The 26,808-nt window shown below is 36.6% G+C and overlaps 1 protein-coding gene and 2 pseudogenes across 1 annotated transcript in view; 1 reads left to right on the forward strand and 2 right to left on the reverse strand.

Moving 5' to 3' along the window:
• Nucleotides 1-1,327: 1,327 nt before the first annotated feature.
• Nucleotides 1,328-26,808, forward strand: part of LOC149540658 (auxilin-related protein 1-like) — a 55,564-nt gene continuing 30,083 nt past the window's right edge. Inside the window, exons 1-6 of the mRNA XM_089801750.1 lie at nucleotides 1,328-2,222; nucleotides 5,200-6,823; nucleotides 6,956-7,094; nucleotides 7,240-7,337; nucleotides 7,602-7,667; nucleotides 8,301-8,390. Coding sequence (XP_089657876.1) covers nucleotides 1,600-2,222; nucleotides 5,200-6,823; nucleotides 6,956-7,094; nucleotides 7,240-7,337; nucleotides 7,602-7,667; nucleotides 8,301-8,390 — 2,640 coding nt within the window. The 5' untranslated portion in view covers nucleotides 1,328-1,599. The remainder of the gene's footprint in view (nucleotides 2,223-5,199; nucleotides 6,824-6,955; nucleotides 7,095-7,239; nucleotides 7,338-7,601; nucleotides 7,668-8,300; nucleotides 8,391-26,808) is intronic.
• On the reverse strand, nucleotides 14,216-15,218 carry LOC149540659 (25S ribosomal RNA; annotated as a pseudogene).
• On the reverse strand, nucleotides 21,692-22,921 carry LOC149540660 (25S ribosomal RNA; annotated as a pseudogene).

Genomic DNA, 26,808 nt, shown 5'->3' on the forward strand with positions numbered 1-26,808 from the left:
AGTATTGTGATTTAATTAAAAATAATAAAATTTAATAGTAGGTTTTTGCAAGCAAAAAAGTGATCCATTCTATTTAAAATTAGAGTTTATACCAAGTTTGATGGATCCCAAGGGTCACTAATATCCCTTGAAATGAAAATGAAAAGTCCTCATATTATTTAATTACCAAATAAACTCTAAAAACTACTAAGACTATGAAATATTATATAAAAAATTAGGTCTACTTTTAGAAGTCATAACTTTCTACTCATAGTTGAAAATCACAAACCATCAACTTTGCTAGAAAGTCTCCAAGAATTCTACAATCATCGTCATGATGTTTTAAGCATTCCACTACACCTTCTTGGAGGTCAAGAAGCCTTGAAATACCCCAAAGTTCTCAAAAAATGCAAAATACTAAAACATAGAAAAATATCAAAAAATTATATTTTGATATTTTCCCATTTTTTCTTGTGCCAACATCCTCTGCATCATCCTAAACTTTGTGCTGATCAACTTCCCTGGAAGTTATGTACTTCACCTATGAGAGCATCACCTAGAGGAAATGAGCGCTAAGTGTTCCATTCATTCTCATAAGAGACAAGTTCATGTGAACCACTAGTCATGAAACATGAGTCAATAATAAATTTAACACAAAAACTACACAGTTGAATCATAATAGCAATATCATAATATAACACAATAATTTAAAAAGCTTTCTATAAAGATACATAACATTTTTTATGGCCTATCAAAATTCAATGTTAATAGAAACACTAAATCAATCAAAATTATTTAAAAAAAAATACTACCTTCTACTCAAACAATAAAAAGGAAAAGCAAACGTAGATTATACACTTCTCACCTTTCAATAGTAGATAGATAAGAATACATGTATCATTGAAATGTGAATGAATAGACAAATTTAATTCCTTAAAATGTCTAGACAATTATGCTTTAACCAAAGAACCCCACAAAAAAACTAATTACCACCCAAACTGGTCACCAAGCTCCACGTTGAGTCCAACCATGGTAACCACAATTTAAAATCAAATCACCCAAGCTAAAGCGACTTTTGATCACTGTTCAAAATCAATAAATAATTTTTAAAAAAAAAAAAAAGTTTTTAAGATAAAAAAACTTCACAGCTAAACAAGAGCTGGGCCCTACGCTTTGTAGTCTACTTGTCTATGACTCGACTGAGTGATAACTTCCCCCTGACCATTTACGTGATTACCACAGTAAATATTTTTAGTAAAGACGACGCAAATATTAATTTTTTTTTAACCATTTAAATTAAATATTGTAATTTAGCTTTATAATTTTCTTTTGTCGATCACTTGCTTTCAAAGTGGAATTCGGCCTTGGCTTTAAAAAATAAGGCCATTCCAGACGACAGCACGATCCAAATCGAGTACTGAATCGGGCAAAATTTCCACGAAATTATTAAAATCCTCCATATTTTCGTTTATTTTTCCCGATTATCTTCTTTTTCATCGTTCAGACGACTTGATTTCGTTGTATTTGAGCCGTTCTGCAGCTCAAGATCGCTGCGAGAAAGGGATTCGATCTGGAGACCTGTTGAGGCCATCGCAACGCCAGATCTAGGAAAGATAACGTATGGAAGACATATTGCGCGACTATGGCATTAAGCCACAGGGAAAATCCGCTCCTATGGGATCAAGCAAGAGCCTAAACACAACCACCAGCAGTTTCAATTTCAATTTTAATACAGTCGGAGGGTTGAATAATTATAACCCAAAATCTTCTCCCTCATTAAATACTGTCGATGATATTTTCAGCACGTCAACAAATCAGAGCACAAGTGCACACAGTAACAGTGGCACGGATTTGAGTGCGGTCTACGACGATGTCTTTAGCGGGCCTGCGCAGCCGAAGACCAGCCATTCGACCGTGGCCTACAATGATATCTTTCAGAGCTTCTCTTCTTCCACGAAACCCTCAACGGCTCCTATATACGATGCCCCGCGTTATGACGATGACATCTTTGGCGGCGTACAGGGGGTGAAGAGCCCAAATATGATGCCTTACGATGATGTTTTTGCCAGCGTTGGAGGATCTGCCGCTAGTCCTGGGCGTGATTCGTTTGATGATCTGCTCGGCGGCTTTAGCGTCATGGAACCGGCTGCTAAAGCTCGTAGTCCTTCTCCTCCTGCGGTGGGCGACTCGGCATTTGATGATTTGCTCCCAGGGTTTGGAAAGAGTGAGCCTGCTGAACCACGGTATGCATGTATATATGCTGTCCCCATCATTTATAAAGCTCTTTCATTTCTTATTTTGGATATTTCATACTTTGAACAAGTCTTCTTCTGGATCAAAATCGGTATAAATTTAAAACAAACAATGTCTCCTCATACTTGACCATAAACGAGCGTTTTTCTTTTTTGATATTTTTTCTTTTGTAAGTTCCAAACCTCCTGCAATCGGCTTAAGATTCGAAATTGGGTCAAGTTGTCTTATCAATGGCCGAGTCTAACGTACACCCAGCAAATGTGTCTGTAGATTCAAAATCTATTGCAATCTTATTTTGGATCGGATTCTGGTTGAGGAAGTGTGATCTGAAGCATTCATATGTTGTCGCCTTTTACACAGTTTATCTTGGATGCTCTTTTCTATTCTGTATGTGGAATTTCAAAGCTTCAAATCTTGCCGTAGACAGAGTAATGGTGAAGTTTTGAGAATTTTTTATTGAGCTTTGAAATACTTGTTCTCCTTCATCTGAATTGAAATTTAGGTCAAAACTTTAGATAAAACGAGCGTTACCATGGTTATGGACGAATGCACGACCGAGCTTGATCAAAAGTTTGTTAATTTAACAGAAATCTTTGCTGATCTTTTGTGGACATCTGGGTTAAAAGTTAACACTATTAAGCTATTGTATTTGTTGATTCTGTTTCAATCTTCTTTTAAATGAAATCCCATTACTTTATTTTCATCAGTTTCAAAATGTTGAACTCATGACAGTTATGGACCAAAATATATCAAATTTGAAATTAAAATTCTCATTTATTTGTCCCAAAATTCAACAATTTCTACAATTTTTGTCTAATTCTGATAAATTAAGCATTTTTGAAATGCTGGAGAGATAATGTTTTAAAAATAAATATATAGGACCTCCTGGGAAGTTCCGATGCTTCTCCTTTATGAGCATCACCTAGATGCGATGAGTGCTAAGTGTTCCGATCATTCTCATGAGAGATGGATTCTTGTGAACCAGTACTCATGAAACAAGGGTCAATGAGTTTGACTCAAAAACTACACAGTTGAATCTGTATAGCAGGACAGGATCACAAATCAGCATCTGATAAGGAGCAGAATTTTTTGACAGCAAGTTAAATTAGGATATTGCTACCAAGATTCAGTTATGTAATTTTTGAGTCAAACTCTTATGTTTCACTCCTCTGATAAATCGATATAATTTATGTTTTTCTTAGAAAATATTTTTTGATCACATCTTGGTTGCCAAATTATATTCTGTTCAGCTTTAGAAAATTAATTTTACTGAAATATTAGGTCTCAACTATACTTTTTGTGGTGAATATGTAATATTTTTTTCCTTGTATGTATTTATGGTTGCTACATGAGTTGATAAAGGTGAAAATTTTCAATTGGAATAGCATACATTGATCAGATATTTGAATATACTTTTAGAAATAGCTGTCTGGGTGCTGGAATACGGAATCAATAATTTTCTTGCAGCTATATAGAAGAGATATAGACTTTTGATTTGTATTTTGTTCTCTATTTTGATTTGAGAAACCTTAATGCAGAAAGTACAAGTTACAGTTTTTTTTTTCACTGAGCTACTCTCCTTTTTGTCCCAAATTATAGATGAACTGGCTAGTAGATGCTATTACAACATTTATATTCATGGTCTTCATTCAACTTTTAAAATACATCATTCATGCAGTTGTGATTGTTCTGTTGTTTAGTTTTGTTGCATATTTTTGAGGACTATAAGTTAGTTGCATCTTTTCAGCTCTGCCTATACGTGTAATGCCGTAGATCTCAAGATGGCTTGAAAATTCCAGAAATATGAAAGCAACTTGAATATAATTTCAAATTGGAATAAACACAGAAGAGTCCTATTAGGCAGAATAATGTGATTATTGTAAGCCATTAAATATGCAACCCGAAAACTATTATTCTATGAACCTGCAAACAAATGTAAGATGCTGTATACAGTCCATGGATTTTGAAGATGAAGATGCTTTTTAACGTCCTCTAGATCAAATTGGTGTGTAGAACCTAGTGAACTACATCATTCAGTTGATGAATCTGGCATGTCTTTTGACTCAATTAACGTGTCATTGGAATTAGACTTGTCATTATTGCTATTGCATCAATCACCGATAGTATGCAATTCTGCATATTTGCAAATTCCATCTTTGGGATTGGTCTTGATATTGCAATCCTTTATGTCTATCCTAGATCTTGTTGGGGGCTATTAGGCGTGAGGAATGACCATTAAAGGAAGACGAAATATAAGATAGGAGTCATTCATATTTAGATGGATTATATAGAAATGAGACTTATTCCAATTTACTACCATTTATATATTTGAACATGGTGGAAATGAATAAAGTACCCAAGCTGACAAATAAAGTACCCAAGCTGACTTTGTTTTTGTATGCTAGAAGCTCTTGAATATTGTCCTAATTATCAAATTAGACGAATTTGTTTCTTATCTTCAACTTTGTTAGTGTTTTTTGGCAGTAGTCCAATAACCAGCTTCACTGTCTAGGTTTCGGGCATAAGTTCTTGTTTTAACAATATCCATTTTGTTTTTCATGCTCACAATGTAGGAAAATAATCAGATCACGCTTAATAAAGTCTTTGTAATACTGATACTTTATCTTCCTCTTATTGATAGCTTTGATTTTCTGTTTGGGCTTAATAGGGATTTAAGATTTGATTCTGTCAATATATGTTGAATTTAATTTTATTTTTTGAGTGTTCGAGTTTCTCAGTCAAGTTTCTCTATCATACCCTTTTTCCTGTCAATGGTGGCTTCTTCTAATTAAAGGCCATAACAAGGATTCTATTGGTACGTATTTTGAGCAGAGCTCATTTATATATATTATTTAAATGTCTAATCATGGATTTAACACCTGCTGGTTTTATGTCTGTGTCGGAGACACATAGCATGGTTTGATGGAAGAAGTCATTTTAGGCAAATAATCTTGCATTTTGTTGCAGGGCCACATCCAAGAGTAAGCTCCAGCAGCCCAATGATTCTTCCCAGAAGCCTGCAACTGATCCTTTTGGTGTAGTTTTGGAAGCAGATTCTCTTTCCTCAAATGCATCATCAGCTACATTTCACGACCCTCTTGAAGAATTTGGCATGCCAACTGAGTCTGTTAGTATGAATGACAGAAAAAGTTCCACCAATGGAACTATTGAAATTGATGATATCTTTGATGGCTTTTCTCAAGCAGTTCCCCCAGCCTCATCTCCCATCGATAATTTTGGTAAAGACCAAAACCCATTGAAGACAAATCAATTCTCGAGTCCTCAAACTAAGGATAGCAGAGAGGCTATGGAAAGCAAATCCCCAAAGAAAGTCTCGGCAGGTAACCTGGAGAAAAATCATGCCAAGATATATTCAAGTGACCCTTTAGCAGATTTTGATATACCAAGTGGCATTGCCGATGCTTCCATAAAATCTTCTTCAAATACCAATAACCATTCTTTGCATGAAGACTCTGCATTTTCTAGTAACCTGAATTCAAAGGAGGCTTCTTTGCCCGAAAAGCCTAATGACAGCTCAGAGATTGTCTATGATAGATGGATTACTGTAGATGACATTCAACTTTTTACGCAACCGACATCAGCCCCACCACCATCAAGGTTACCTCCTCCTCTAGTGATCAAGCAGGGGCCCTCAAAATCATACAGAGAAGCATTTGGTTCTGAAAAACCATCTGTCATTTCTTCAATTGCTGAACTCGAAGAGTTTGCAATGGGTAGGTCTCAAGGTTATGCTCAACAGAGAGAGGATAAATCATCATATGAAGAAGACATTGGCAGCAATTCAGCAGCAGCTGCAATAAAGGATGCCATGAACAAGGCTGAAGCAAAACTAAAAGTTGCCAGGAAAGTGAGAGAGAAGGAAAAGGAAGAAGATATGGTCAAGGCCAGGCAAAGTGAAAAGCAAGAGAGAGAAGAAAAACCAGTGGAAGAGGTTGCTGAGCATGAAGAAAGGGAAAGGGTGACAAGGGCAGCTCGGGAGGTTCGTGAGAGAGAGGAGAGAGAAAAAGAGGAACGAGAAAGAGAAAGGCTCAGAATAGAAAAGGAGAGAGAGAGAAACAAAATTGCTGTGGAGAGGGCAACAAAGGAGGCTCGTGAGAGAGCAGCTATTGAAGCACGTGAAAAAGCACAAAGAGCTGCAGTTGAGAGGGCAACCAGAGAGGCTCGTGAGAGGGCAGCTGCTGAAGCACGAGAAAGAGCACAGAGAGCAGCTGTGGAGAAAATAGCTGCAGAGGCAAGGGAAAGGGCAGCAGCTGAGGCAAGGGAAAGAGCAGCTGCAGAGGCAAGAGAACGAGCAGCTGCAGAGGCAACGGAAAGAGCAGCAGCAGAGGCAAAGGAAAGAGCAGAGAGGGCTGCTGTGGAGAGAGCTACAGCAGAGGTGAGACTTAGAGCTGAACGTGCTGCTGTAGAGAGGGCTACTGCTGAAGTTCGAGGGCGTGCTGCAGAAAGAGCATCAGCCGAGAGGGCTGCTGCAGCAAAAGAGAGGCAAATGAGAAATGACAATGATCTTGAATCTTTCTTCAGTATGGGTGCTCGGCCAAGTAGTGCACCTAGACAAAGACCAGCCACGCCGGTGAGATGTCTTAAAATAATTTATATGATTATGTAATTGTTTTGTAGTCCATAGTGATTGCTCTCTGTATATGTAGCTAGCAAAATAAAACACACATCATTGAGTCGTTGACTGAGATTTGCTCCTTGGCAGGATGTCTTTTTTAATGCGCAAACTCAAAACAAGGGATTTTCTAGTGAAGCACCCCAGAAAACATCTTCAGGGGTTCCATCTGGTCTTAGGAAAGCATCTTCTGTGGCAAACATGACTGATGATTGGACATCTCTTTTTGGTAAGGACAAAACATTAGAATGCCTACTTTATTTTGTTTGTCCGTGCCAAAAACTTACAGTTTGCAATATTGTAGCTTTACCCAAAGCAGGTTTTATCTCTTACCATATTGGATTGCTTATCAAGATAAATGTTTGCTTCTCAAGGCACTCCATCAGCTGATGAGTTTCAAGAGGTGCAAGGAGAAACTGAGGAGAGGAGGAGAGCTAGGTTGGAACGACATCAGCGCACCCTTGAACGGACTGTATGACATTCTGCCTATTAGTATGAGGATATGCATCGTTGTTAGGGATCTTGAACTTTAATTATAATATATTTTTGATACCTATCACATAGAGTAACATAGAACTGTGGACATTTATGATTTATTTAGATATATTCTACCTGGGGTCTCTATGCTTATGAAAGATGATGTTCTGGCATGTACATTTGCTCAAGAAAATAATTTGTTTACCAATTGTTTATTTAGTTTGGCTATTTATCTAATACTTATTTTCTACACTTTCAGGCCAAGGCATTAGCTGAAAAGAATGAACGTGATATGCAAGTTCAAAGAGATCAAGCTGAGAGAAATGTAAAGTCTTGAATTTTCTTCGACATTCTATGAGATGATGACTAATTCTGACTTATTTGGTATCAATTTAAGATAAATGGCAGCACTAACTTCTGTTTCTATTATTCCTCACCTTACTATGGTAGAGTTCAACAGCAGATAATGATCATTTCTGTAGAGTAGATGACTTAATGCTGCACTATTACAGAAACAAATTATATTCCAGTGCTCTCTGTAAATAATAGAAGTCTTAAATGAGTCGCAACTTGAAAGAAAAACACATCTTACGGACTTAAATATTGTCTATGTAATAAAGTAGTAGTTCTATGTCATTCATTGAGAATTTTTTTCCCATTATGCTGCAGAAAGACATTAGAGTCCAAGCTGATTGGATGCTTCTCTAGGCTTCTTCCTGTTAATTTTCATTGGTTTTAGCTATTTTATTTTCCAGCTAGATCTTATGCTGAATTTGGTGTGTAAATGAATTCTCAAAAATAGAAATAATAATACTTAATGACTTTGGTATGGAAGAGATTTCGAAAAAAGTAAATTGTAAGTGATTTTGGTTTAAAATGGTATTTGAAAAAAAATGTACAACTGCATTTTAATTGTGAGGCAGTTGGAAATAAACATGTTACTTCCTTTACATTGCAGAGATTTTCAGAAACTTTAGATGCCGAGATCAAACGATGGGCGGCAGGGAAGGAGGGAAATTTAAGAGCTTTGCTTTCGACATTGCAATATGTAGGTTTTATTAATGACTCAGACTCAAATTTGTTCCTTCTCTTTTAAAAAAAATTTATATGGTGGCATAGCAGATGGGAGTTATAAATGTGTCCCTTCTCATATTTCAGTTACACCCTTAATGAGGGATAAAGTTTAAGCTATTTTTCAAGGGATATTTTAGTCTTCAACTACTTTCATCCATTCAAATGACTAGTTGTTATGTTAACCTATTATTGATTTTTGTAAAAACATATCTGTATCTGTTTATTTATTTATATTTCAACGAGGTAATTAGAGCTCTCCATTCTATGATTTCTTGATTCTGCTTATAAATTGAAGGTGTTCATATGAGATGCAGAGGGATTCAAATGTCTTTCTGACAACATATATGTTCTTTGCTCTTCCAATTTTCTGTAGATTCATTGTTTCTGAGAAAGGTTCTTATGTTAAATGTAGAAGTTTTCTGCTAATATTTTATATGTAATGAGGAGTACATTAAAAAATGCAATTGGCTAATGGCCCAATCCCTCAAGTCATTACCCATGTTTGCATTGAATTCGACATCACTTGAATTGTTAGAGTCCTCAAACCCAAAATCCTCAAAAGCAATACCAACTTTGTTTGTGCTGCATCTCCATCAACTCAAGTTGGCTCCTTTGGTTGTACATCCTATTGCATTGTTGGATCTCCCTATACACAAGTTTGCTCTGGTCAATGAGACTCAAGACATTATTTGTAGCTACAAGTTTCTTCACTCTCTTCGAGTTGAAGTTGATACATACTATAGACTTGTATGTTTTGATCAAATATTTTAAAATTTACTCAAATTTGAAAATAAAAATAAAAATAACTAAGTTTAAACACCTAAATACTTCTGTAGTAATATTTTTAAAATTATAAAAATTCATTTGTAAAACTAAATTGTAAATCCCCAAAACAATATGTAATGTCCCCAATATTATTAAATAATAATATTTTGTATGCGGCCGAGAATCAATGTTTTTAAATCTCTTGGGCCCACTCTTTATTTTTGTTTAGTACTTGTCAGCTTATTGCCATTTTGTAATCCTTCAGGAAGTTTCCGCAAAGCCCTTTATAAGGCCTTCTTGTAAGTTGTTTTAGGCATCCAATTTGGATTATTTTCTTGTACTGCAAATTCCTGTTGGAGTTCTCTATTGTTCGCCATTTCGGAAGTGAAAGAACTTCCCTACTTGGCTTTCTTGGTTTCGTTGGGATTCAACCCTCACCCTATTCCGTTGCCTGTAATACGTTGCTCGAATCTAGCAAATCAGAGCACCATCTTTGTCTGTGAGTATTAATTGGAGAATATCGATGCTCAATATCTATTCATACTTGGCATTTATTTGATCGAGAATATTATTTGCATATGAGTTTGTATGCTCATTCCAATTTCTGTACAATACCTGATGTACTCCTCCATCCACATCCCTCTATACCTCTCCCTCCGATCGTACTCCTCCATCCGTACTCCTCCCTCCATTTGCCGTACTACCTCCTTCCATCCGTACCTCCCCTTCCATCTGCTGTACTACCCCCTCCATTTGTGCTCCTCCCTCCATCCGTACTCCTCCATCCATCCATACTTCCCCCGACATCTGCTGTACTACCTCCTTCCATCCGTACTCCTCCATACACCTCTCTCTGTACTCCTCCCTCCACCCCTCCGTACTTCTTCCTCCATCCCACCGTACTCCTTGTACTCCTTCCGCCATCTTCTATCTTGCAACTTCCATCTTCCAACTTCCATCTGCCACCTTACTTCCAATTTCCATCTTCCATTTGCAAACTTCCATTCGCCATCTTCCAACACCATCTTCCATCCTCCCAAATTCTTGTACGACATTGCATTCCTTTGTACGGGCATACTTGTTCCACCCTACGACATCCTACTCCACTGTATGGATTAAACATTTTCCCCTTCAGACTTGGACAAACGGTAAGGCTCGAAAATGGAACATTACACGGTAAAACTGAAGTTACTAAATTAAAACAAATTTTTTATGAACACTGTCATATAATCACTAATTTTATAGTTATAACTTATAGTAATGAAGGGACAAATCTGTTGAGGTTTGAAGAATGTGCTGATTTGATGGCTGATTGATTAAGACAGATCTTAGTACTCACTCCTACTGTAACTCCCCCAGAATGCTCTTACTTTACCGAGGAAGACTTGATAAGTGGCTTGCTCTTCTCATTGTTCTTACTCTTCCTAGCTCAATGCTGTTACTCTTGCAAGCCTATTGCAAACTCCAAGCTTGTTGAATCTTTGGGCAGTGGTGTCAACTGAGGCTTAGATATCTACTTATAGTTTTTCAGTTTTTGATTGCTAGCCCTTAGGGTTAAGGTTATTGACACTAAGCTTCAGAAAAACTTTTGATCTTAAAAATGATTTTTTTGTTTGATTGATTCATGGGATTCTTGTGAGTTAATTTTGCAATAGGGCTTGAGAAAATTATAATTCTGTGGTTGTTTGTAGAGTTGCTGAGTTAAGTTGCATTCTTGGAAATATATGCAAACCTGCTTGTCGATCCTTCAAATCTGCATAGTCTACAAAGTATATTTGGATTCTTATTTAACACATGCACAAAACTTAATACACTTGCAAATTTCATCCCTGATTCCATGGCACATAATTTGGTGCAGATTCAAAGTGCAATGCTGTACATCTTGCATAGTTTCCGTGTGTTTCTGGATCCCATTTAACCATGCATAATTAATCAGGGTGCAAATGCATCAAGTAATCATGCAACAATTTAATATTCTGTGCTTTCTTTTTATTTTTTCTATTGAACAATGTTTTGTAGGCATATAGGTTATATGCAGATTTGTGTCGTGTGTACACATGGTATTGCATGCCCAATATCAACCCAATCTCCCAAATTTATCATGATTTCTGCCTGATTCAGACTTTTTTTTTTTTTTCTATTTCTTCAAAAGAGTATTTTACATGAGTTTTTACGTTTTCAACAGCAAAGGCCTTAACACCTTGATTTGCTCTTTCCATCCATACGTTGCAGCATGCAAATACTTACAACTTCACTTCGATCATGGACACAAACACCGATTCAAACTACATCAAACAAATAAGCCCTACTAAGGAAAATGGGTGACTGGCATGAGACAGCATAGGTGCTTACACATGGTGACCCCAGCGGCTGAGCATTTCCTCCCTGGTTTTGTTGACCAGCACACCACCCACAGTGTCGACTGTGCTCTCCTTTCTGCCTAGAACTGGAGGTCACACCGTTATTTGGATCTCCCCTACATCCCTTTTGCTGACTTTGTTTGACATTGCTTTCCGCTTCCTCTTCTGTTCTTCTGCCATCCTCCTCCAGTCGTCCTCCACTGGGCCATGAAATGCAGCAACTCCATCCACGAAATGCAGCAACTCCATCCACATCATCCTCGCCTCCCCAACCCTCTTCCAAACTGGCATCGAAGAACTGAAAATAATGAAGGGCTGCACCCCCTCCACTGGCCCTTCAAGGCACCTCCGAAGGTCCTCCGTTGGTGGAAGCCAACCCCAACATCTGTTAAGTCCAAGCACCTTTGGTATCCCAAACACCACTCAGGTTCAACACATAATTCAATCATCCTTGCCGCCTCTTCTTTGTCTTGTGCTAAAAGAAAGCCGCAGGCACAGAACAGGGACGAAATGTTAACATTCTTCCTTGGACGAAAGTCCTCTCCAATGAACTCCTTCCCAAACAATTGACAAAGAATTCTGAGAAAGTCCTCCTCATCAACACGGAACATCTCTCCCAACCACCTTGGTGTGCTTTCACCACAGAATCCTGGTGTTTGTTTTTTCTTTGGCATCAACAAATAAAAGATAGCTTCCATTCTTGCCCTTTTTGTTTTTGACCACTCTCTGTTTTTTGACAGTGACCAAGGCTGGGTGTGCCTACTATATTCTCTCCTAAATCTGGAAAGTTCTCTCATTTTCCTTGTGCGACAAGGAATGATGCCATTTCATCATTGTAATCACAGCCCACATTCCAAAATCGCTAGTACGTGCCCATGCACCCCTTTACCTGTGTCCAAACTGCCAATCTCTCCGCCTTATAATTGCACTGTCACTTCCAATGAAGGGATTGAAAACTGTTTAAAAGACTTTACTTTAGACTCTTAGAGGGATGAAAGATCAATAAATTTAGAGTCCTCCACCATCTCTGAATTATCTAGCAAATCAACTCCAACATTAGCCATCTTGTCCGCTAACACATTCCCTTCCCACCTAGTGTGGCTAACTTGAAAATCCTTGAATCCCTCTAAAAGCCTTCAAATCCTTCTGAAAATGACCAAGTCTCCATTTTACCTTTTATATTCCATTAATCACAATCTGAGAGTCACCAAAAAGATGAATTTTCTTTCTACCACTTTTCTTAGCCATTCGCAGGGCAAATATAGCTTCCCAGCATTCTGCTACATTATTCATTCCTTCTGGCAATGCCTTTGCACCTTGAGCTAAAATATTATTGTCTGCATCTAAGATTGCACACCCGGATTGTATGAGGTAGTACATGCCAAATATAATTTATCCACAAACTAGGAACCCATTGGTCTAGGAAATAAGGTATTAATAAATTTCATGCTAGAAAGCTTAAACAAAACAATTTAGATTCCAAATTCTTTTTAATAGGATACATTAATGTTTGAACTGTTGGTAAACACATTTGTCACTTGGGTTTTGTCTTGAACAATGACCCTAAATTTCCCAGTGAGCAGTAACAAACTGATCAACAGTTGGAGAGACCACTATTGAGTTAGTGATCTTTCTCTGAATTTTACAGATACAGGTCCATAATATTATGAAATCTGGTTTTTCTGGGGGATGCTTTTAAGCAGAAGCAGAAAAGAGAAGACAACTATAATGAAAATGAGGGATATATTATACAAAATAGAGAATGGACACACGAGTTCCCCTCTCAGATATGTATACTTATTGAAATGAAGGATTAACTGTAATTAAACATTTGCCGAATATTCAGAGAAATGGTTGTCAATTGGACATCAGAACAATTGACAACATAAAGAACATACTCAGACTCACAGATCAGAAATATTTTTTCTTGATTTTTTCTCAAAATCTGAAGGTTCACAGACATTCTCTTTGTAGAAATGCCTAAAAATCAGTTTCTCCCTCTTGCTAAACTTGATTTCCTCTTCTGCTTGGAAACTTTTCAAGAAATCATAGGAGGAGACTTTACAGTTCTTGCAACTGTTTCTGGAAAATCAGTTACAACAAAAAATGAATTAAATATTTTCTTTGTGTGCAGTACACTTTCTTCAAAAAACGTTATAAAACATATGAAGTTAAACTTTATAGTAAAGTAATATGGCTCATCTTGAAATTTACAGGTGAAAGGAGGTTTCAAAACCTCCTTTAGGCTCCAGAGAATGTTTCAAAACCTTATGGAATGCTGAAACTTTTTAAAACTTATCTTGGAATTTTTTTCCCCACTCTTAGAAATGTTAGTCAAGATTTCAAATTGATGTTTTAGAACTTGCAAAAATTCTGATTGACGTCTTCTTTTAATTTTTTCCTTGTAAAAGGCACTCAGGAATTTTGATGATGGTGACAACAATGTTGGTTTTCGACAAGCTTGTGATAACCTGGTGGGGATCCAACAACATTTTCTAACCTCTTCCAAATTTGAAAACTTATCATTTTCTTGAGACCAAAAATGATTGTTGGATAGTTTTTGGATCATTTCAAAGCTAGTTTGACAAATGCAAAAAAATTGATACTTCGTTTAACTTTATTTTTAAAACCACTTAATGGGTTTGAGGTTTTTGTGATATTTAAGCTCTGATTTGGAAAAGATAGGTACATTGGTTCAAGAATTGAATAGACATTAGAAATCTTATCTTGGTATCATTGGCATCTAGGCTGCCACTAGCCAGTTATCCTTGTGGTAACTTTTTTGACACTTGTAGCTTCAAATTCCGAAAGTCTAAAGGATTGATAGGCCACGCTTTCATGGTTTGTATTTGTACGGAAAATCAAAATCAAATGAGCTTTTACCCTTCTGTTCCACACGAGATTTCTGTTTCTGTTCTCATTGAGCTCATCTTCTGCGTTATCTTTCAACAGATGTGCCGCCCCAGCCAAACTCTCCACCTGACAATGTCTTCCACTCGGATCGACATGCCTAGACGCACCTTAAGGCCATAAATAGGGGCATTGCCCTGTCTCCGCCTCACGGAATAAGTAAAATAATGTTAAAAGTAGTGGTATTTCACTTGCGCCCGAAATCTCCCACTTATTCTACACCTCTCAAGTCATTTCACAAAGTCGGACTAGAGTCAAGCTCAACAGGGTCTTCTTTCCCTGCTGATTCTGCCAAGCTCGTTCCCTTGGCTGTGGTTTCGCTAGATGGTAGATAAGGATAGTGGGAATCTCATTAATCCATTCATGCACGTCACTAATTAGACTACGAAGCATTTGGCTACCTTAAGAGTCACTGTTACTTCCGTCGTTTACCTGCCGAGCATGGTTGAATTTCTTCACTTTGACATTTAGAGCACTGGGCAGAAATCACATTGCGTTAGCATCCGTAGGGACCATCGCAATGCTTTGTTTTAATTAAATAGTTGGATTCCCCTTACCAATTCTGAGTCAACTGCTCGTTGCCTAGGGAAGGCCCTCCCAAGGGGGCGTCCTGCATCCATCGCCTGATCAGCATGCGATTGCTTGCCCTCGCTGCTCCGCCAACAACCCACAAGTTCGGGGCGCAAGTCCCTAGGCCCAACCCTCAAAGCCAATCCTTTTCCTGAAGTTACAGATCCATTTTGCCGACTTCCCTTGTTAATGTTTTAGCATTAGTAGAAGTAATTATTTATTTGATATACTAATGTGTGTTTATGTGTAACAGATAACAGATAAAGTTGTTACTGCTGATTATTGAATTCAATGCATATATGTGTGTGTGTGTGTGTGTGTGTGCTTTGGATAATATCCATTTGCATTATAATAATCATCGGTAGATATCTGTATGTTTATCGGCAGCCAAATATATAATATCACATTATTATGTGATCGGGCTCCTTGATATAATGATCATTGGCGGACAAAGTTGTGTTTTGTCTTAATCATACATAACAAATCATGCCCCTTAAGAGGCATGACTCTACGTGGCCAAAGGCCATGTAGAGCCATGACACTTCGGGAGTCAGGACTCTCCACTTCATATATTAAGAACCTTGCAGAATGCTGATAAAACAATTATCAATACACGGCATTTTTGTATCAGCGGTCTGCACTTTGTTTCATCAATATTCTCCAATGCATATATAGCTTGCAGGTTCATCAGAAGCCATTTCAAAATCAGTAGCAATACAAAAGGGAAGTCGACTTTGTTTCTACAGTCCCAGAAATCTGCAATATTCAAAGAACAGGCTACTCACTGTTATACAAGTAAGAGTTATATTGCTTCTGTGTTAATTGTTTTATCTATCAGAGATCCAAATAAAACTAACATGGTATCAGAGCCATTTTGATAAGAAAAACCATTACACACACATATATAAATTCTCAGTTTTTGAAGAGGCTAAAATCATATTGTTAAAATGGTGAATCATGTGAGACTAGAAGATAGGCTTGAGGATGCATCTGATTTCTCTTCATGGAAAATTAGAGTATTAATAATATTAAGAGAAATGGAGTTAGAGCAATATATTGAATCAAATCTACCCATGCCTGAAAATGAATCAGAAAAAGTAACTTGGAAGAGACATAATAATAAGGCAATGAAAATCATTATAGATTTTGTAAAAGATCATATTCTTCCTTCCATATCTAATCTTCAGACTGTATTCGAAATGTTCTCCACTATTCGAGATACATTCGAAATCAACAATACTAGTAGATTATTAACTCTAAAACAAGATCTACTATATATAAAAATGAAAAATGGAGAATCTATAACTTCATATTTTTTAAGGATTTCTGAACTAGAGGATCAACTTGCAACTATGGAAAATCGAGTTGATCACAAAGAACTCAGCATGATCGCTCTAAGAGTTCTTCCTCTTTCATGGGAAACATTCATTCGAGGTTTAAGCTCTCAACCCGAACTTTCTAAATTCGATCTATTAAAAAATGAATGCACACAAGAAGAATCTAGGTTAATTTCAAGAGGATTAAGTACCTATCAAGAGGGAGAAATTCAAGCACTTCATGTGAAATCAAAAAAGAAAAGAAAATTCAAGTATAACAAAAAGGAATCTAACAAAAATCACAAATCAAACAAGCAACGTGATTGGTCCAAAGTTAGATGCTTTAAATGTGATAAAATTGGTCACTCTCATATTTTTTGTCCCGAAAAGAAGAAAATACAAGAGGCCTTAGCAAAAAGTGAAGAGAAAGAAGAAAGAGAAAATTATGCTTTTTACTTAGCCCTTTCAAGTGAAATAAATTCTAACCACAACACTTGGATCATAGACAGTGGAGCATCTCGGCACATCACTGGCTTTAAAGACAAATTTGAAACCTTCTCTAAACAAGCCTCAAAAGAAGTTACCATCGGAGATAACTCTACTTATCCTATTAAAGGAATTGGTCCCTGTTCAATACAACTAAAATCAGGAATTACACTACAACTCAAAAATGTTTTATATGTATCAGGAATCAAGAGAAACCTAGTCTTTATTTCTGGTCTTGCTGATCAAGGCTTCAAAATTACCAGATAGAGTTCTATCTTGACCCAAGAACTCTAATATTAAGAAAGCCATTTCCATTGGATTTAGAGATGGAAGTCTTTATCAACTTTGTAATAATTAGAATGTAAACCTAACTTTTAGTCATGAAACTTCAAATTCCACTGAGATTTGGCATAGGAGGCTAGGTCACCTTCACTATCGAGCATTATCATTTATAGGGAATATTGTAAAAGGTTTACCTAATCTAAAATCTGATCATTTAAGTATTTGTAAAGGATGTGCTTTAGGTAAGAATACTAAGCAATCCTTCCCTAAAAGTGATCATAAATCCAAATCCATTCTTGAACTAATTCACACAGATCTTTGTGGCCCTATGTCAGTATCCTCACTTAATGGGTGCCTCTACTATATAATTTTTATTGATGATTACTTTAGAAGAACTTGGATCTATTTTTTGAAACAAAAGGAATCAACTGAAGTCTTATCCAAATTCAAAGAATTCAAAGCCTTAGTTGAAAACCAATCAGGACAAAAGATTAAAACCCTAAGGTCAGATAATGGTGGTGAATACATATCTGATATTTTTAAGAACTTTTGCATTACTATTGGGATTAAGAGGGAGTTTTCTGTACCTTATAATCCTCAACAGAATGGAATTGCTGAATGGAAAAATAGGTCTATAGTCAAATCAGCTAGAGCAATGTTGCACGATCAAAATCTTCATTATTCATTTTGGGCTGAAGCATCTAATACAACAGTCTACATTTAAAATCGATGCCCACACTCAGTATTAGAGAACACCACTCCAGAGGAAATATTCACAGGCATTAAACCTGACCTAAGTCACCTAAGAATATTTGATGTCCAGTTTATATCCACATACCAAAAGAGAGAAGAACAAAATTAGAACCTTCTGGAAAGAAGGGAATATTTATTGGATATAGTGAAACCACGAAAGGATACAAGATCTTCATTCCAGGTCAAAGAACAATTGAAATTAGCAGAGATGTGAAATTTGAAGAAGACAACTTTTAAAATTTCCAGAAATAGTGATGAATCTATTACAGAGTCTATTTCTGAAGAAGATCAACCTACAGAAATTGAGAGGGAGAATGATTCTGAACCTTCATCTATGTCTAATCATAGAGATTATGAAAACATCAATAATAACAAAAAGAGACCTCTTTGGGCTAGAAAAATGATAGAAGAAAATCAGGTTAAACCAGATGAAGTAATTCAAGAAAGCAAAAGGACTAGAAATCAATCATGTTATGTTGAATTGTTAACTGAACTTATAAAATCAGAACCTTCTAATGTTGAAGAAGTACTTTCAAATCAGTCTTGAAAAGAAGCAACGATTGAAGAATATAACTCTATATTGAAAAATGATGTATGGGATGTTGTACCAAGACCAAAGAACAAATCAGTCGTTTCTTCCAAATGGCTGTTCATAATTAAACATGCATCTGATGGCACCATTGAAAAATACAAAGCCAGATTTGTAGCACGAGGTTTCTCTCGGAAAGAAGACATTGATTATGAAGAAACATTTGCTCCAGTTGCTAGATATACTTTAGTCAAAACCATTTTGGCTATTGTAGCATCCAAGGGATGGAAGGTACATCAAATGGATGTCAAAACAACGTTTCTTAATGGCAAAATTGAAGAAGAAGTCTATATCGAGCAATCAGAAGGATTTAGTACGCATGACAACAAAATTCATGTTTGTAAATTGAAGAAAACACTTTATGGTCTCAAATAGGCTCCCAAAGCTTGGTATGAAAGGATAGACAACTATCTACTGAAGTTAGGATATTCCAAAAATGAAGCTGATCCTAACTTATATTTTAAAATTGATGGTGATGATATGATTATTCTTGTGCTATATGTTGATGATTTATTGATAATAGGTGATGAACATCTCATAAAGAAATGCAAACAAGAACTACACCAGAGTTTGAAATGAAAGACTTAGGTCTACTTCACTACTTTCTTGGATTAGAAGTCTAGCAATAGCATAACTGCATTACTCTAAATCAGGGAAAATACACCGTGGACATCTTAACTAAATTTGGGATGATGGAATGTAAACCTGCAGCTACTCCTATGGAAGTAAATTTACATAAGTTGAAAGATGATGTGATCCAATTTGAACCTACTAATTCTACTTACCACAGGCAGATTATTGACACTTTAATGTATTTGGTTAATAGTCATCCTGACATATGCTATGCTACTCACACCCTGAGTTAGCTTATGTGTGCGCCAAAGAAGATACATCTACATGCAACAAAATCCATTTTGAGATACTTAAGAGGTACTATTGGAATGAGAATCAAATATGAGAAAGTCAACATCAAACTTCATGGATATTCAGATTCCGGTTGGGCAGGAAGTCCCATTGAATGTAAAAGTACTTCTGGTATTGCTTCAGTTTAGGATCTAGCATGGTTTCTTGGTCCAGCAGAAAACAGACTTCAGTTGCTTTAAGTTCCATCGAAGCAGAGTATATCGCATCCTCTTTGGGTGCTAGAGAAGCGGTATGGTCACGGAAGTTGTTAGCAGATTTGTTTAAAAGACCTTTGAAGCCCACTATGATTCATTGTGATAATCAAAGTTGCATCAAGCTTTCAAACAATCCGGTCTTCCACAATCGCTCCAAACATATTGAAATTTCTTTCCACTCCATTCGAGATATGTTGAATCGAGGAATCATTCAACTAGAGTACATCTATACTAATGAGCAAACAGTTGATATCTTTACCAAGCCTCTTGCTAAGGTAAAGTTGAAATACTTCAGAGAAAAAATTGGTATGATTAATTTGTAATATTGAATATTAAATTAAATTATAATTCATGTGAGTTTACGCTTCTGTTGTGTTGTTTAGTAGCATCATATATGTAATGAAAGGTGATGATCGTTCATGGACATATTTATTCAGAAGGTAATTATTTACAAGGTGACGATCTTGTAAATAATAGACCTGTTATCATGGACATCTCTAGAGATTGCTTAAGTGCAAGTAGAGATCACGAGTAACAAATTTTCATTGACATCTCTAGACATTGCTTAAGTGCAAGTAGAGATCATGAGTAACAGATTTTCATGGACATCTCTAGACATTGCCTCGAGCAATTAGAGATCATGGAAACCTATGGACATCTCTAGACATTGTGTCAAGCAATTACAGATCATAGGTAACATTCTTATTGTGGCTTCTCTAGATATTGTTTTAGACAATTAGAGATTTTAAATATGCATAATGATAAGTGTTCATAATTTTGTAGCATGAAGATTAGATAAAGTGATTAAATTTCTATACTGAAATTCTAATGGTATTTACTTCTCCCTTGCTAAAGAGGGAGTGTTAACGTTCAACCAAATATATAGTATCACATTATTATGTGATCGGGCTCCTTGATATGATGATCACCGACGGACAAAGTTGTGTTACGTCTTAATCATATGTAACAAATCATGCCCTCGAAGAGGCATGATTGGCCACGTAGAGCCATGACTCTCCACTTCATATATTAAGAACCTTGCAGAACGTTGATAAAACAATTATCAATATACATCATTTTTGTATCAGCGGTCTGCACTTTGTTTTATCAATATTCTCCATTGCATATATAACTTGCAGGTTCATCAGAAGCCATTCCAAAATTAGTAGCAATACAAAAGGAAGTCGACTTTGTTTCTACAGTCCCAAAAGTCTGCAATATTCAAAGAATAGGCTACTCACTGTTATACAAGTAAGAGTTATATTGCTTGTGTGTTAATTGTTTTAACTATCAGAGATCCAAATAAAACTAACATCCCTTACCTACATTGTTCTATTGACCAGAGGCTGTTCACCTTGGAGACTTGATGCAGTTAAGAGTATGATCGGGCGTGAACGATATGTTAGAAATATATAAGTTCCTTGTTAGAGGATGGACCCTGTTAGGAGTCAATGAGAAAATTCAGTATAGAGAGTCCTAGTTGGGAGACTTTGAATCCCTGTTAGGAGATTCCAACCTTTTTAGGAGTTGTAGTACAGTGGATGCAAGATGTGCCCATTGCACAAACATGCACTTCCAATTACAAGAAGAGCTCACTGCCCAAACAAGTAATTAGACTTCTGGTACATAGGTGCTGTAACTTCTTTCGATTGATCTTTGATCTTCAGCTCGATCTCGGATCACAAAAAATAGCTTTACAAAACTTCGCATATATCGCTTTCACGGAAGTTCACATACAATTGCTCAACACAACATATCACAACTACTACATTTGAATTCACAAGATGTCCTTTGCATAAATACCATGCCTTTTCACAAATTGCTACTAGGTTGGTTAAGACCATATTATACTTTTCCAACTTAGAGTAAACATCTAGGACGTTGGCCCTAATTGATCAAGTAAAATAAAATAATTCCTTTCCTTTAATTTCGTTGTCCTGTTTCATTGGTAAAACACGAATATCTCTTTTCCATACCGACTGTACTAACTTTCGCGGTTGTACATGTCATCATAAACATGTATACTATCTCCATCTAACTTCACTACTCATCATACAATGTTAGTAACAAGTTACATACAAAATATGCTGCTGTAAACCAAATTCATACTTAGACAATTTTCTGAGTACCAAAGTATCTTTATTTCTGAGGTTTCCTGGAAGCATGTACATCATGTGTAGCCATAAATGACAACAATTACATATCTTTATTGGCTAATTGTCAACACGGTACTTGGTCCTCCAAATTTTCAAGGGCTGTCGAAGGCGCACTAGACACTGTGGGACGTGTGGTGCTCTTCCAATCGCTGGACCCTATCTTTGGTTGAACTGATTTTAGGGTGGTCAAGCTGTTAAAAAGAAAAGAAAACTCTTCTCGGGCCCTCGCCGACGTCTCTAGATTTCCTAACGTTGTTGTTTGCTGCTACATCTTGGTTCGGGAATATTAACCCGATTCGCTTTCAATGATTGCACAAAGTGTGCCCTTGAAAAAGGGGTTCCCCATCTCTTAGGATCGACTAACCCATGTCCAAGTACTGTTCACATGGAACTTTTCCCCACTTCAATCATCAAAGTTCTCATTTAAATATTTGCTACTACAACCAAGATCAGCATTGGGGGCCGGTCCACACAGGCTCACTCCCAAGGTTTCGCAACAACCCTTGCGTCCTCCTACTCATCGGAGCCTGGCACTTGCCCCAATGACTGAGTATAAGTTGTGCGCTTCAGTGCCATCCATTTTCGGGGCTAGTTGATTCAGTAGGTGAGTTGTTACACACTCCTTAGTGGATTTCGACTTCCATGACCACAATCCTACTGTCTTAATCAACCAACACCCTTTGTGGGATTTGGGTTAGTGCACAATTTAGCACAGTAACTTGACTTTCAATTCATCCCGCATCGCTAGTTCTGCTTACCAAAAATGGCCCACTTGGAGCTCGCGATTCCGTGGTGTGGCTCAACAAAGCAGCTGCGCTGACTGACCTATTTGAAGTTTGAGAATAGGTCGAGGGCATTATGCCCTCGATGCCTCTAATCATTTACTTTACTCGATAAAACTCGCATGTGAGCTCCAGCTATCCTGAGGGAAACTTTGGAGGAAACCAGTTGCTAGATAGTTTGATTAGTTTTTTGCCCCTATACCCAAATCAGATGAACGATTTGCGTGTCAGTATTGCTGTGGGCCTCCACTAGAGTTTCCTCTGGCTTTGCCCTGCTCAGGCATGGTTCACCATTTTTCAGGTCCCAACAGGTGTGCTCGCACTCGAACCCTTCATAGAAAATAGGAGGCACAATTTTTTTTAACAATGGGTGGGTTCAAAAGCATGGACAGCACTAACACCCCTCTTAAGACTTACTATACTGATAGCAAAACAGACTAACACACTAAATGAATACTCTAAACATCATAACAATACAAAATCGTATATTCTTCAAAAGCTTCTCTTTGAAAATAGTTCTTAGACTAGGTAGAGTTCAATTAAGCTACCTTACCTCATTACCCTCATAAAGGTGTACTTCTCAAGCTAAATTCTTGAGTTCCTAGCTTCCATTCTCCCAAATTCCCGAGTTATGAATCTTCCAAACTGTTAGACAACCATCATTGTGGAGCTACATCCATAGTGCTTCACCAATCTATCTCATGACCCTTGCAAGAATACAAATTTTCAGATCCACAAGTTCTTGGAGTATTTGGGTAGATACATTGGCTGAGCTTCATGTACGCTAGCTACTCTCTTGTCTTCAAAGTTATCATTTCTTAAAATATGTATTCTTTATTGACAAGATTTTCACCACTGTCAGCATTGTGTGTATCTTCAACAATGGTGATCTCAGTTTGATTTTTTTTTTTGTTGCTTTCCTTTGAATTTCATTAAATGTAATTCATTTCAGCATTATAAGAACGACCTGCCAATGGGGGTTTATTTGAGTTTGTTTAAATTTTGAAGTTCCTCCATCAAAGCTGACTGGTCCATGCCTAAAGGTTGGATGGAAATCAATGAAGTCTGGGCAAAAATGCATAGGAGAGGGAGGATTCCGCCCTTTCTCGGGCAATGGCCTTAAAAGCCCAACCTAGAGGTGTCTCCATATAATCTGATCTGCACAATAAATTCATCTTGGCCCCCATAACCTTGGACTGAAAATGGAATTAAGCTCGACTCCTGAGGGTCTGGATTTGCAAGTTTTTGGGGAAAAATGCCCTAAGAGGGTCAGATTTCAACCCTTCTTAGGCGATCCCATCAACTTCATCTTCAATCTGCCCCACAACAGAACTCCTTGATTGAATTTTCACTTTGAACTTCACCCGTTTGTATTGATTTGATCCATGCCCCTGCTTGCAGTCACAAATAGGATGTCAGAAATCTTGGAGTTCTGGGTGTTAATGCCCAAAAGAGCTTGGTTTCCAACCTAGCTTTGGCAATACCAGCTCCACTCAAAATTTCGTAGTTGTGAAACCATCAAAAAACTTTCACTTTCTAAGCCGTTGTCACCAAATTACGCTAAGTTTAAGGCATATTTCATGGAAGTTTGATGTTTTGAGCTAGATAGGGGGGTTGGAAATTTGAGGTTTTTGGGCATTGATGCCCAAATCGCTGGATTCAGACCTTATCCGGGCAATTCATTCTTACATCAGAAAGATTAATCCCCCAAAATCTCCAAATCTCTATTTCTTCAAGTCATCCCCTTATCAAATTCAGTAAGTTTTCATCATCTTTCATGAACTTGGGCATTAATGTCCAAAAGGGTTGAATTTGGACCTGGTTTGGGCAATTTCAGTCAAAACTTCTATCAAACCCATTCAAATCTCATTCTTTTCCAATCATTTTTTCATCCAATATGCTAAGCCTTTGGGTAGATCTTAAAGGCATAAAAAAATAGCCAAAGTGAAAGGTTAGAAATCTGGGAATTTTGGGCAAAAATGTCCAAAAAAGGTTGGATTTCGACCTGTTTTGGGCATTCCTAGCGAGCAACATAAAATTTCTGTCCTAAACAGGCCCAAATTTCATCCCCCTCAAATCATTTTCCATCAAATGTGCTAAGTTTTTAAAGAGATTTTAAATACACCAAGTTTCGAGTTAAAATGGTAGGGTGGAAAACATCAAAGTTCGGGCAAAAATGTCCAATTAGGGTCGGGTTTCGACCCAAGTTGGGCAATCTCAACCAAACTGAACAATTTCAAAGTCCACAAACCCTTGAAATTGCCTCCATTTTGTACTACTTCAATCAGAACTTCAAATTGCCATCATGCTATGTTGAAACGCCAAGTTGGCTGGAGGGCAGAAATTTAGCTATGTTGGGAAATAAGGTCCAAATAGAGTCGAACTTTGATCCTAGTTGGGCAATTAGCTTGCAAGTTAACTCCGCAACTCAACACTTAGTGAGAAAGAGGTGGGAGGATTTATACAAATATAACATTTATATTTCAAGTTAAATTTGTATAAATACCATCAAGATCTTTGAGATAGGTTTTAGCTTCATAGGAGTGAAGTTGCAAAATCTGTTTTGGTTCAGGAGGTGAGAAAGAGTTGGGAGGATTTATACAAATATAACATTACTTATATTTGTATAAATACTATCAGGATCTTTGAGATAGGTTTTAGCTTCATAGAAGTTAAGATGCAAAATCTATTTTGATTCAGGAGGTGAGAAAGAGGTGGGAGGATTTATACAAACATAACATTAGTTGTATTTGTATAAATACTATCAGGATTTTTGAGATAGGTTTTAGTTTTATAGGGGTTAAGATGCAAATTAGTTATATTTGTGTAAATCCTATCAGGATCTTTGAGATAGGTTTTAGCTTCATAGAAGTTAAGATGCAAAATCTATTTTGATTCAAGAGGTGAGAAAGAGGTGGGAGGATTTATACAAATATAGCATTAGTTGTATTTGTATAAATACTATCAGGATTTTTGAGATAGGTTTTAGTTTCATAGGGGTTAAGATGCAAAATCTAGATTTTGGGGGTTTTCAAAAAATATTCTAGATAACTAAATTTCATGTTACGGCATGCCTTGAGCAATATAATCCCCCATAACCTATCCTAGCTTTCTAAGGTCAATTTGAAGCTAGAACAAGGATTGTCTAAAGGTTTTGACTCAGTTCATCCCATATCACTTGGTTTCTGTTATTTTGGGATCACTGCAAATGTATTTCTATTGCCCTAAAAGTATGTGTTTTCCAAAGGCAGCGATCTCTTGCATTTATATTGAGAATGAGCCAAGAAGAGACATGTCCCACTATTCATTATTATGTGATTAATAAAATATCAATATATATTTTGTTTATATGTATATGTATATACACAATATCTAGAGTCCTATATATATAATGGCAACAAACTTTTTTTTATAATAATTCTCAATAATTTTTACAATATCCTCCATTCAAGTGCAGGCACCGGAGGAAAAGAATGGAGGCAAGAAAAAACTCCAGTATTGCTTGGGACTTTTGTCATCTAAAATATTTACAAAGGTTATAATGAGGCATTCCTCATTTTATATTTGAGATCAGGGCATTACCCTTTATATAGAATTACATATAAAAAGGGGCATTCCCCTTTATTACATGAATTTAAATACAATAAGACCTTTTTCCAGTCCAGCATGTCTGGTGTAGAGTAGAAAAATGGATTTCCTTCCTGTCATAAGCTCTGAATAATATATCTGTATGTACTTGTCAATATGCAACTTGACAAAGTGTTAGATTTTTAGTATATATAATAACAGTGACAATAATAATGCTTGTTATGAAATTTTCAAAACTTAATATTTCCTGATTTTTTACTTGAGTATATATATACATCTCATATATACTAAAAATATATATACACATCTTCACTAGTTTTGACTTGTAGTATTTATCTGAGTGAAGCTACAAATTAATTCAGATTTGAGAAAGAACTGCAATTTCTCTAGCATAACTGCCTCCAAAATAAAGATTCAGTACAAACTGATTATGAGGTAATTGCAAACAAAGGTAGTTTGAAAGCACAGACCAGAGTGCAATCAAAGAAAGATTAAATGCATTTGATGATTATCAACAGATTAGTAGAGAGAAGGCAAAGGAATACACAATCATCATTGAAGACGACGGCTTAAGCAACTACTTAATTTCACAAGGATGTGTTACAATCATATGCATGCCAAATTTAGGAAGAAAAGTAAAATTTTAATATGTTACATGTTTTGTAAGTTTTAAAAAGTTAATATCTATGTATAAGACTGCACTATTATATTTTATTT

This window comes from Cupressus sempervirens, chromosome 9, assembly GCF_028749045.1.
Source record: "Cupressus sempervirens isolate cs-2001-9-10 chromosome 9, ASM2874904v1, whole genome shotgun sequence".
Lineage (NCBI taxonomy): Eukaryota > Viridiplantae > Streptophyta > Pinopsida > Cupressales > Cupressaceae > Cupressus > Cupressus sempervirens.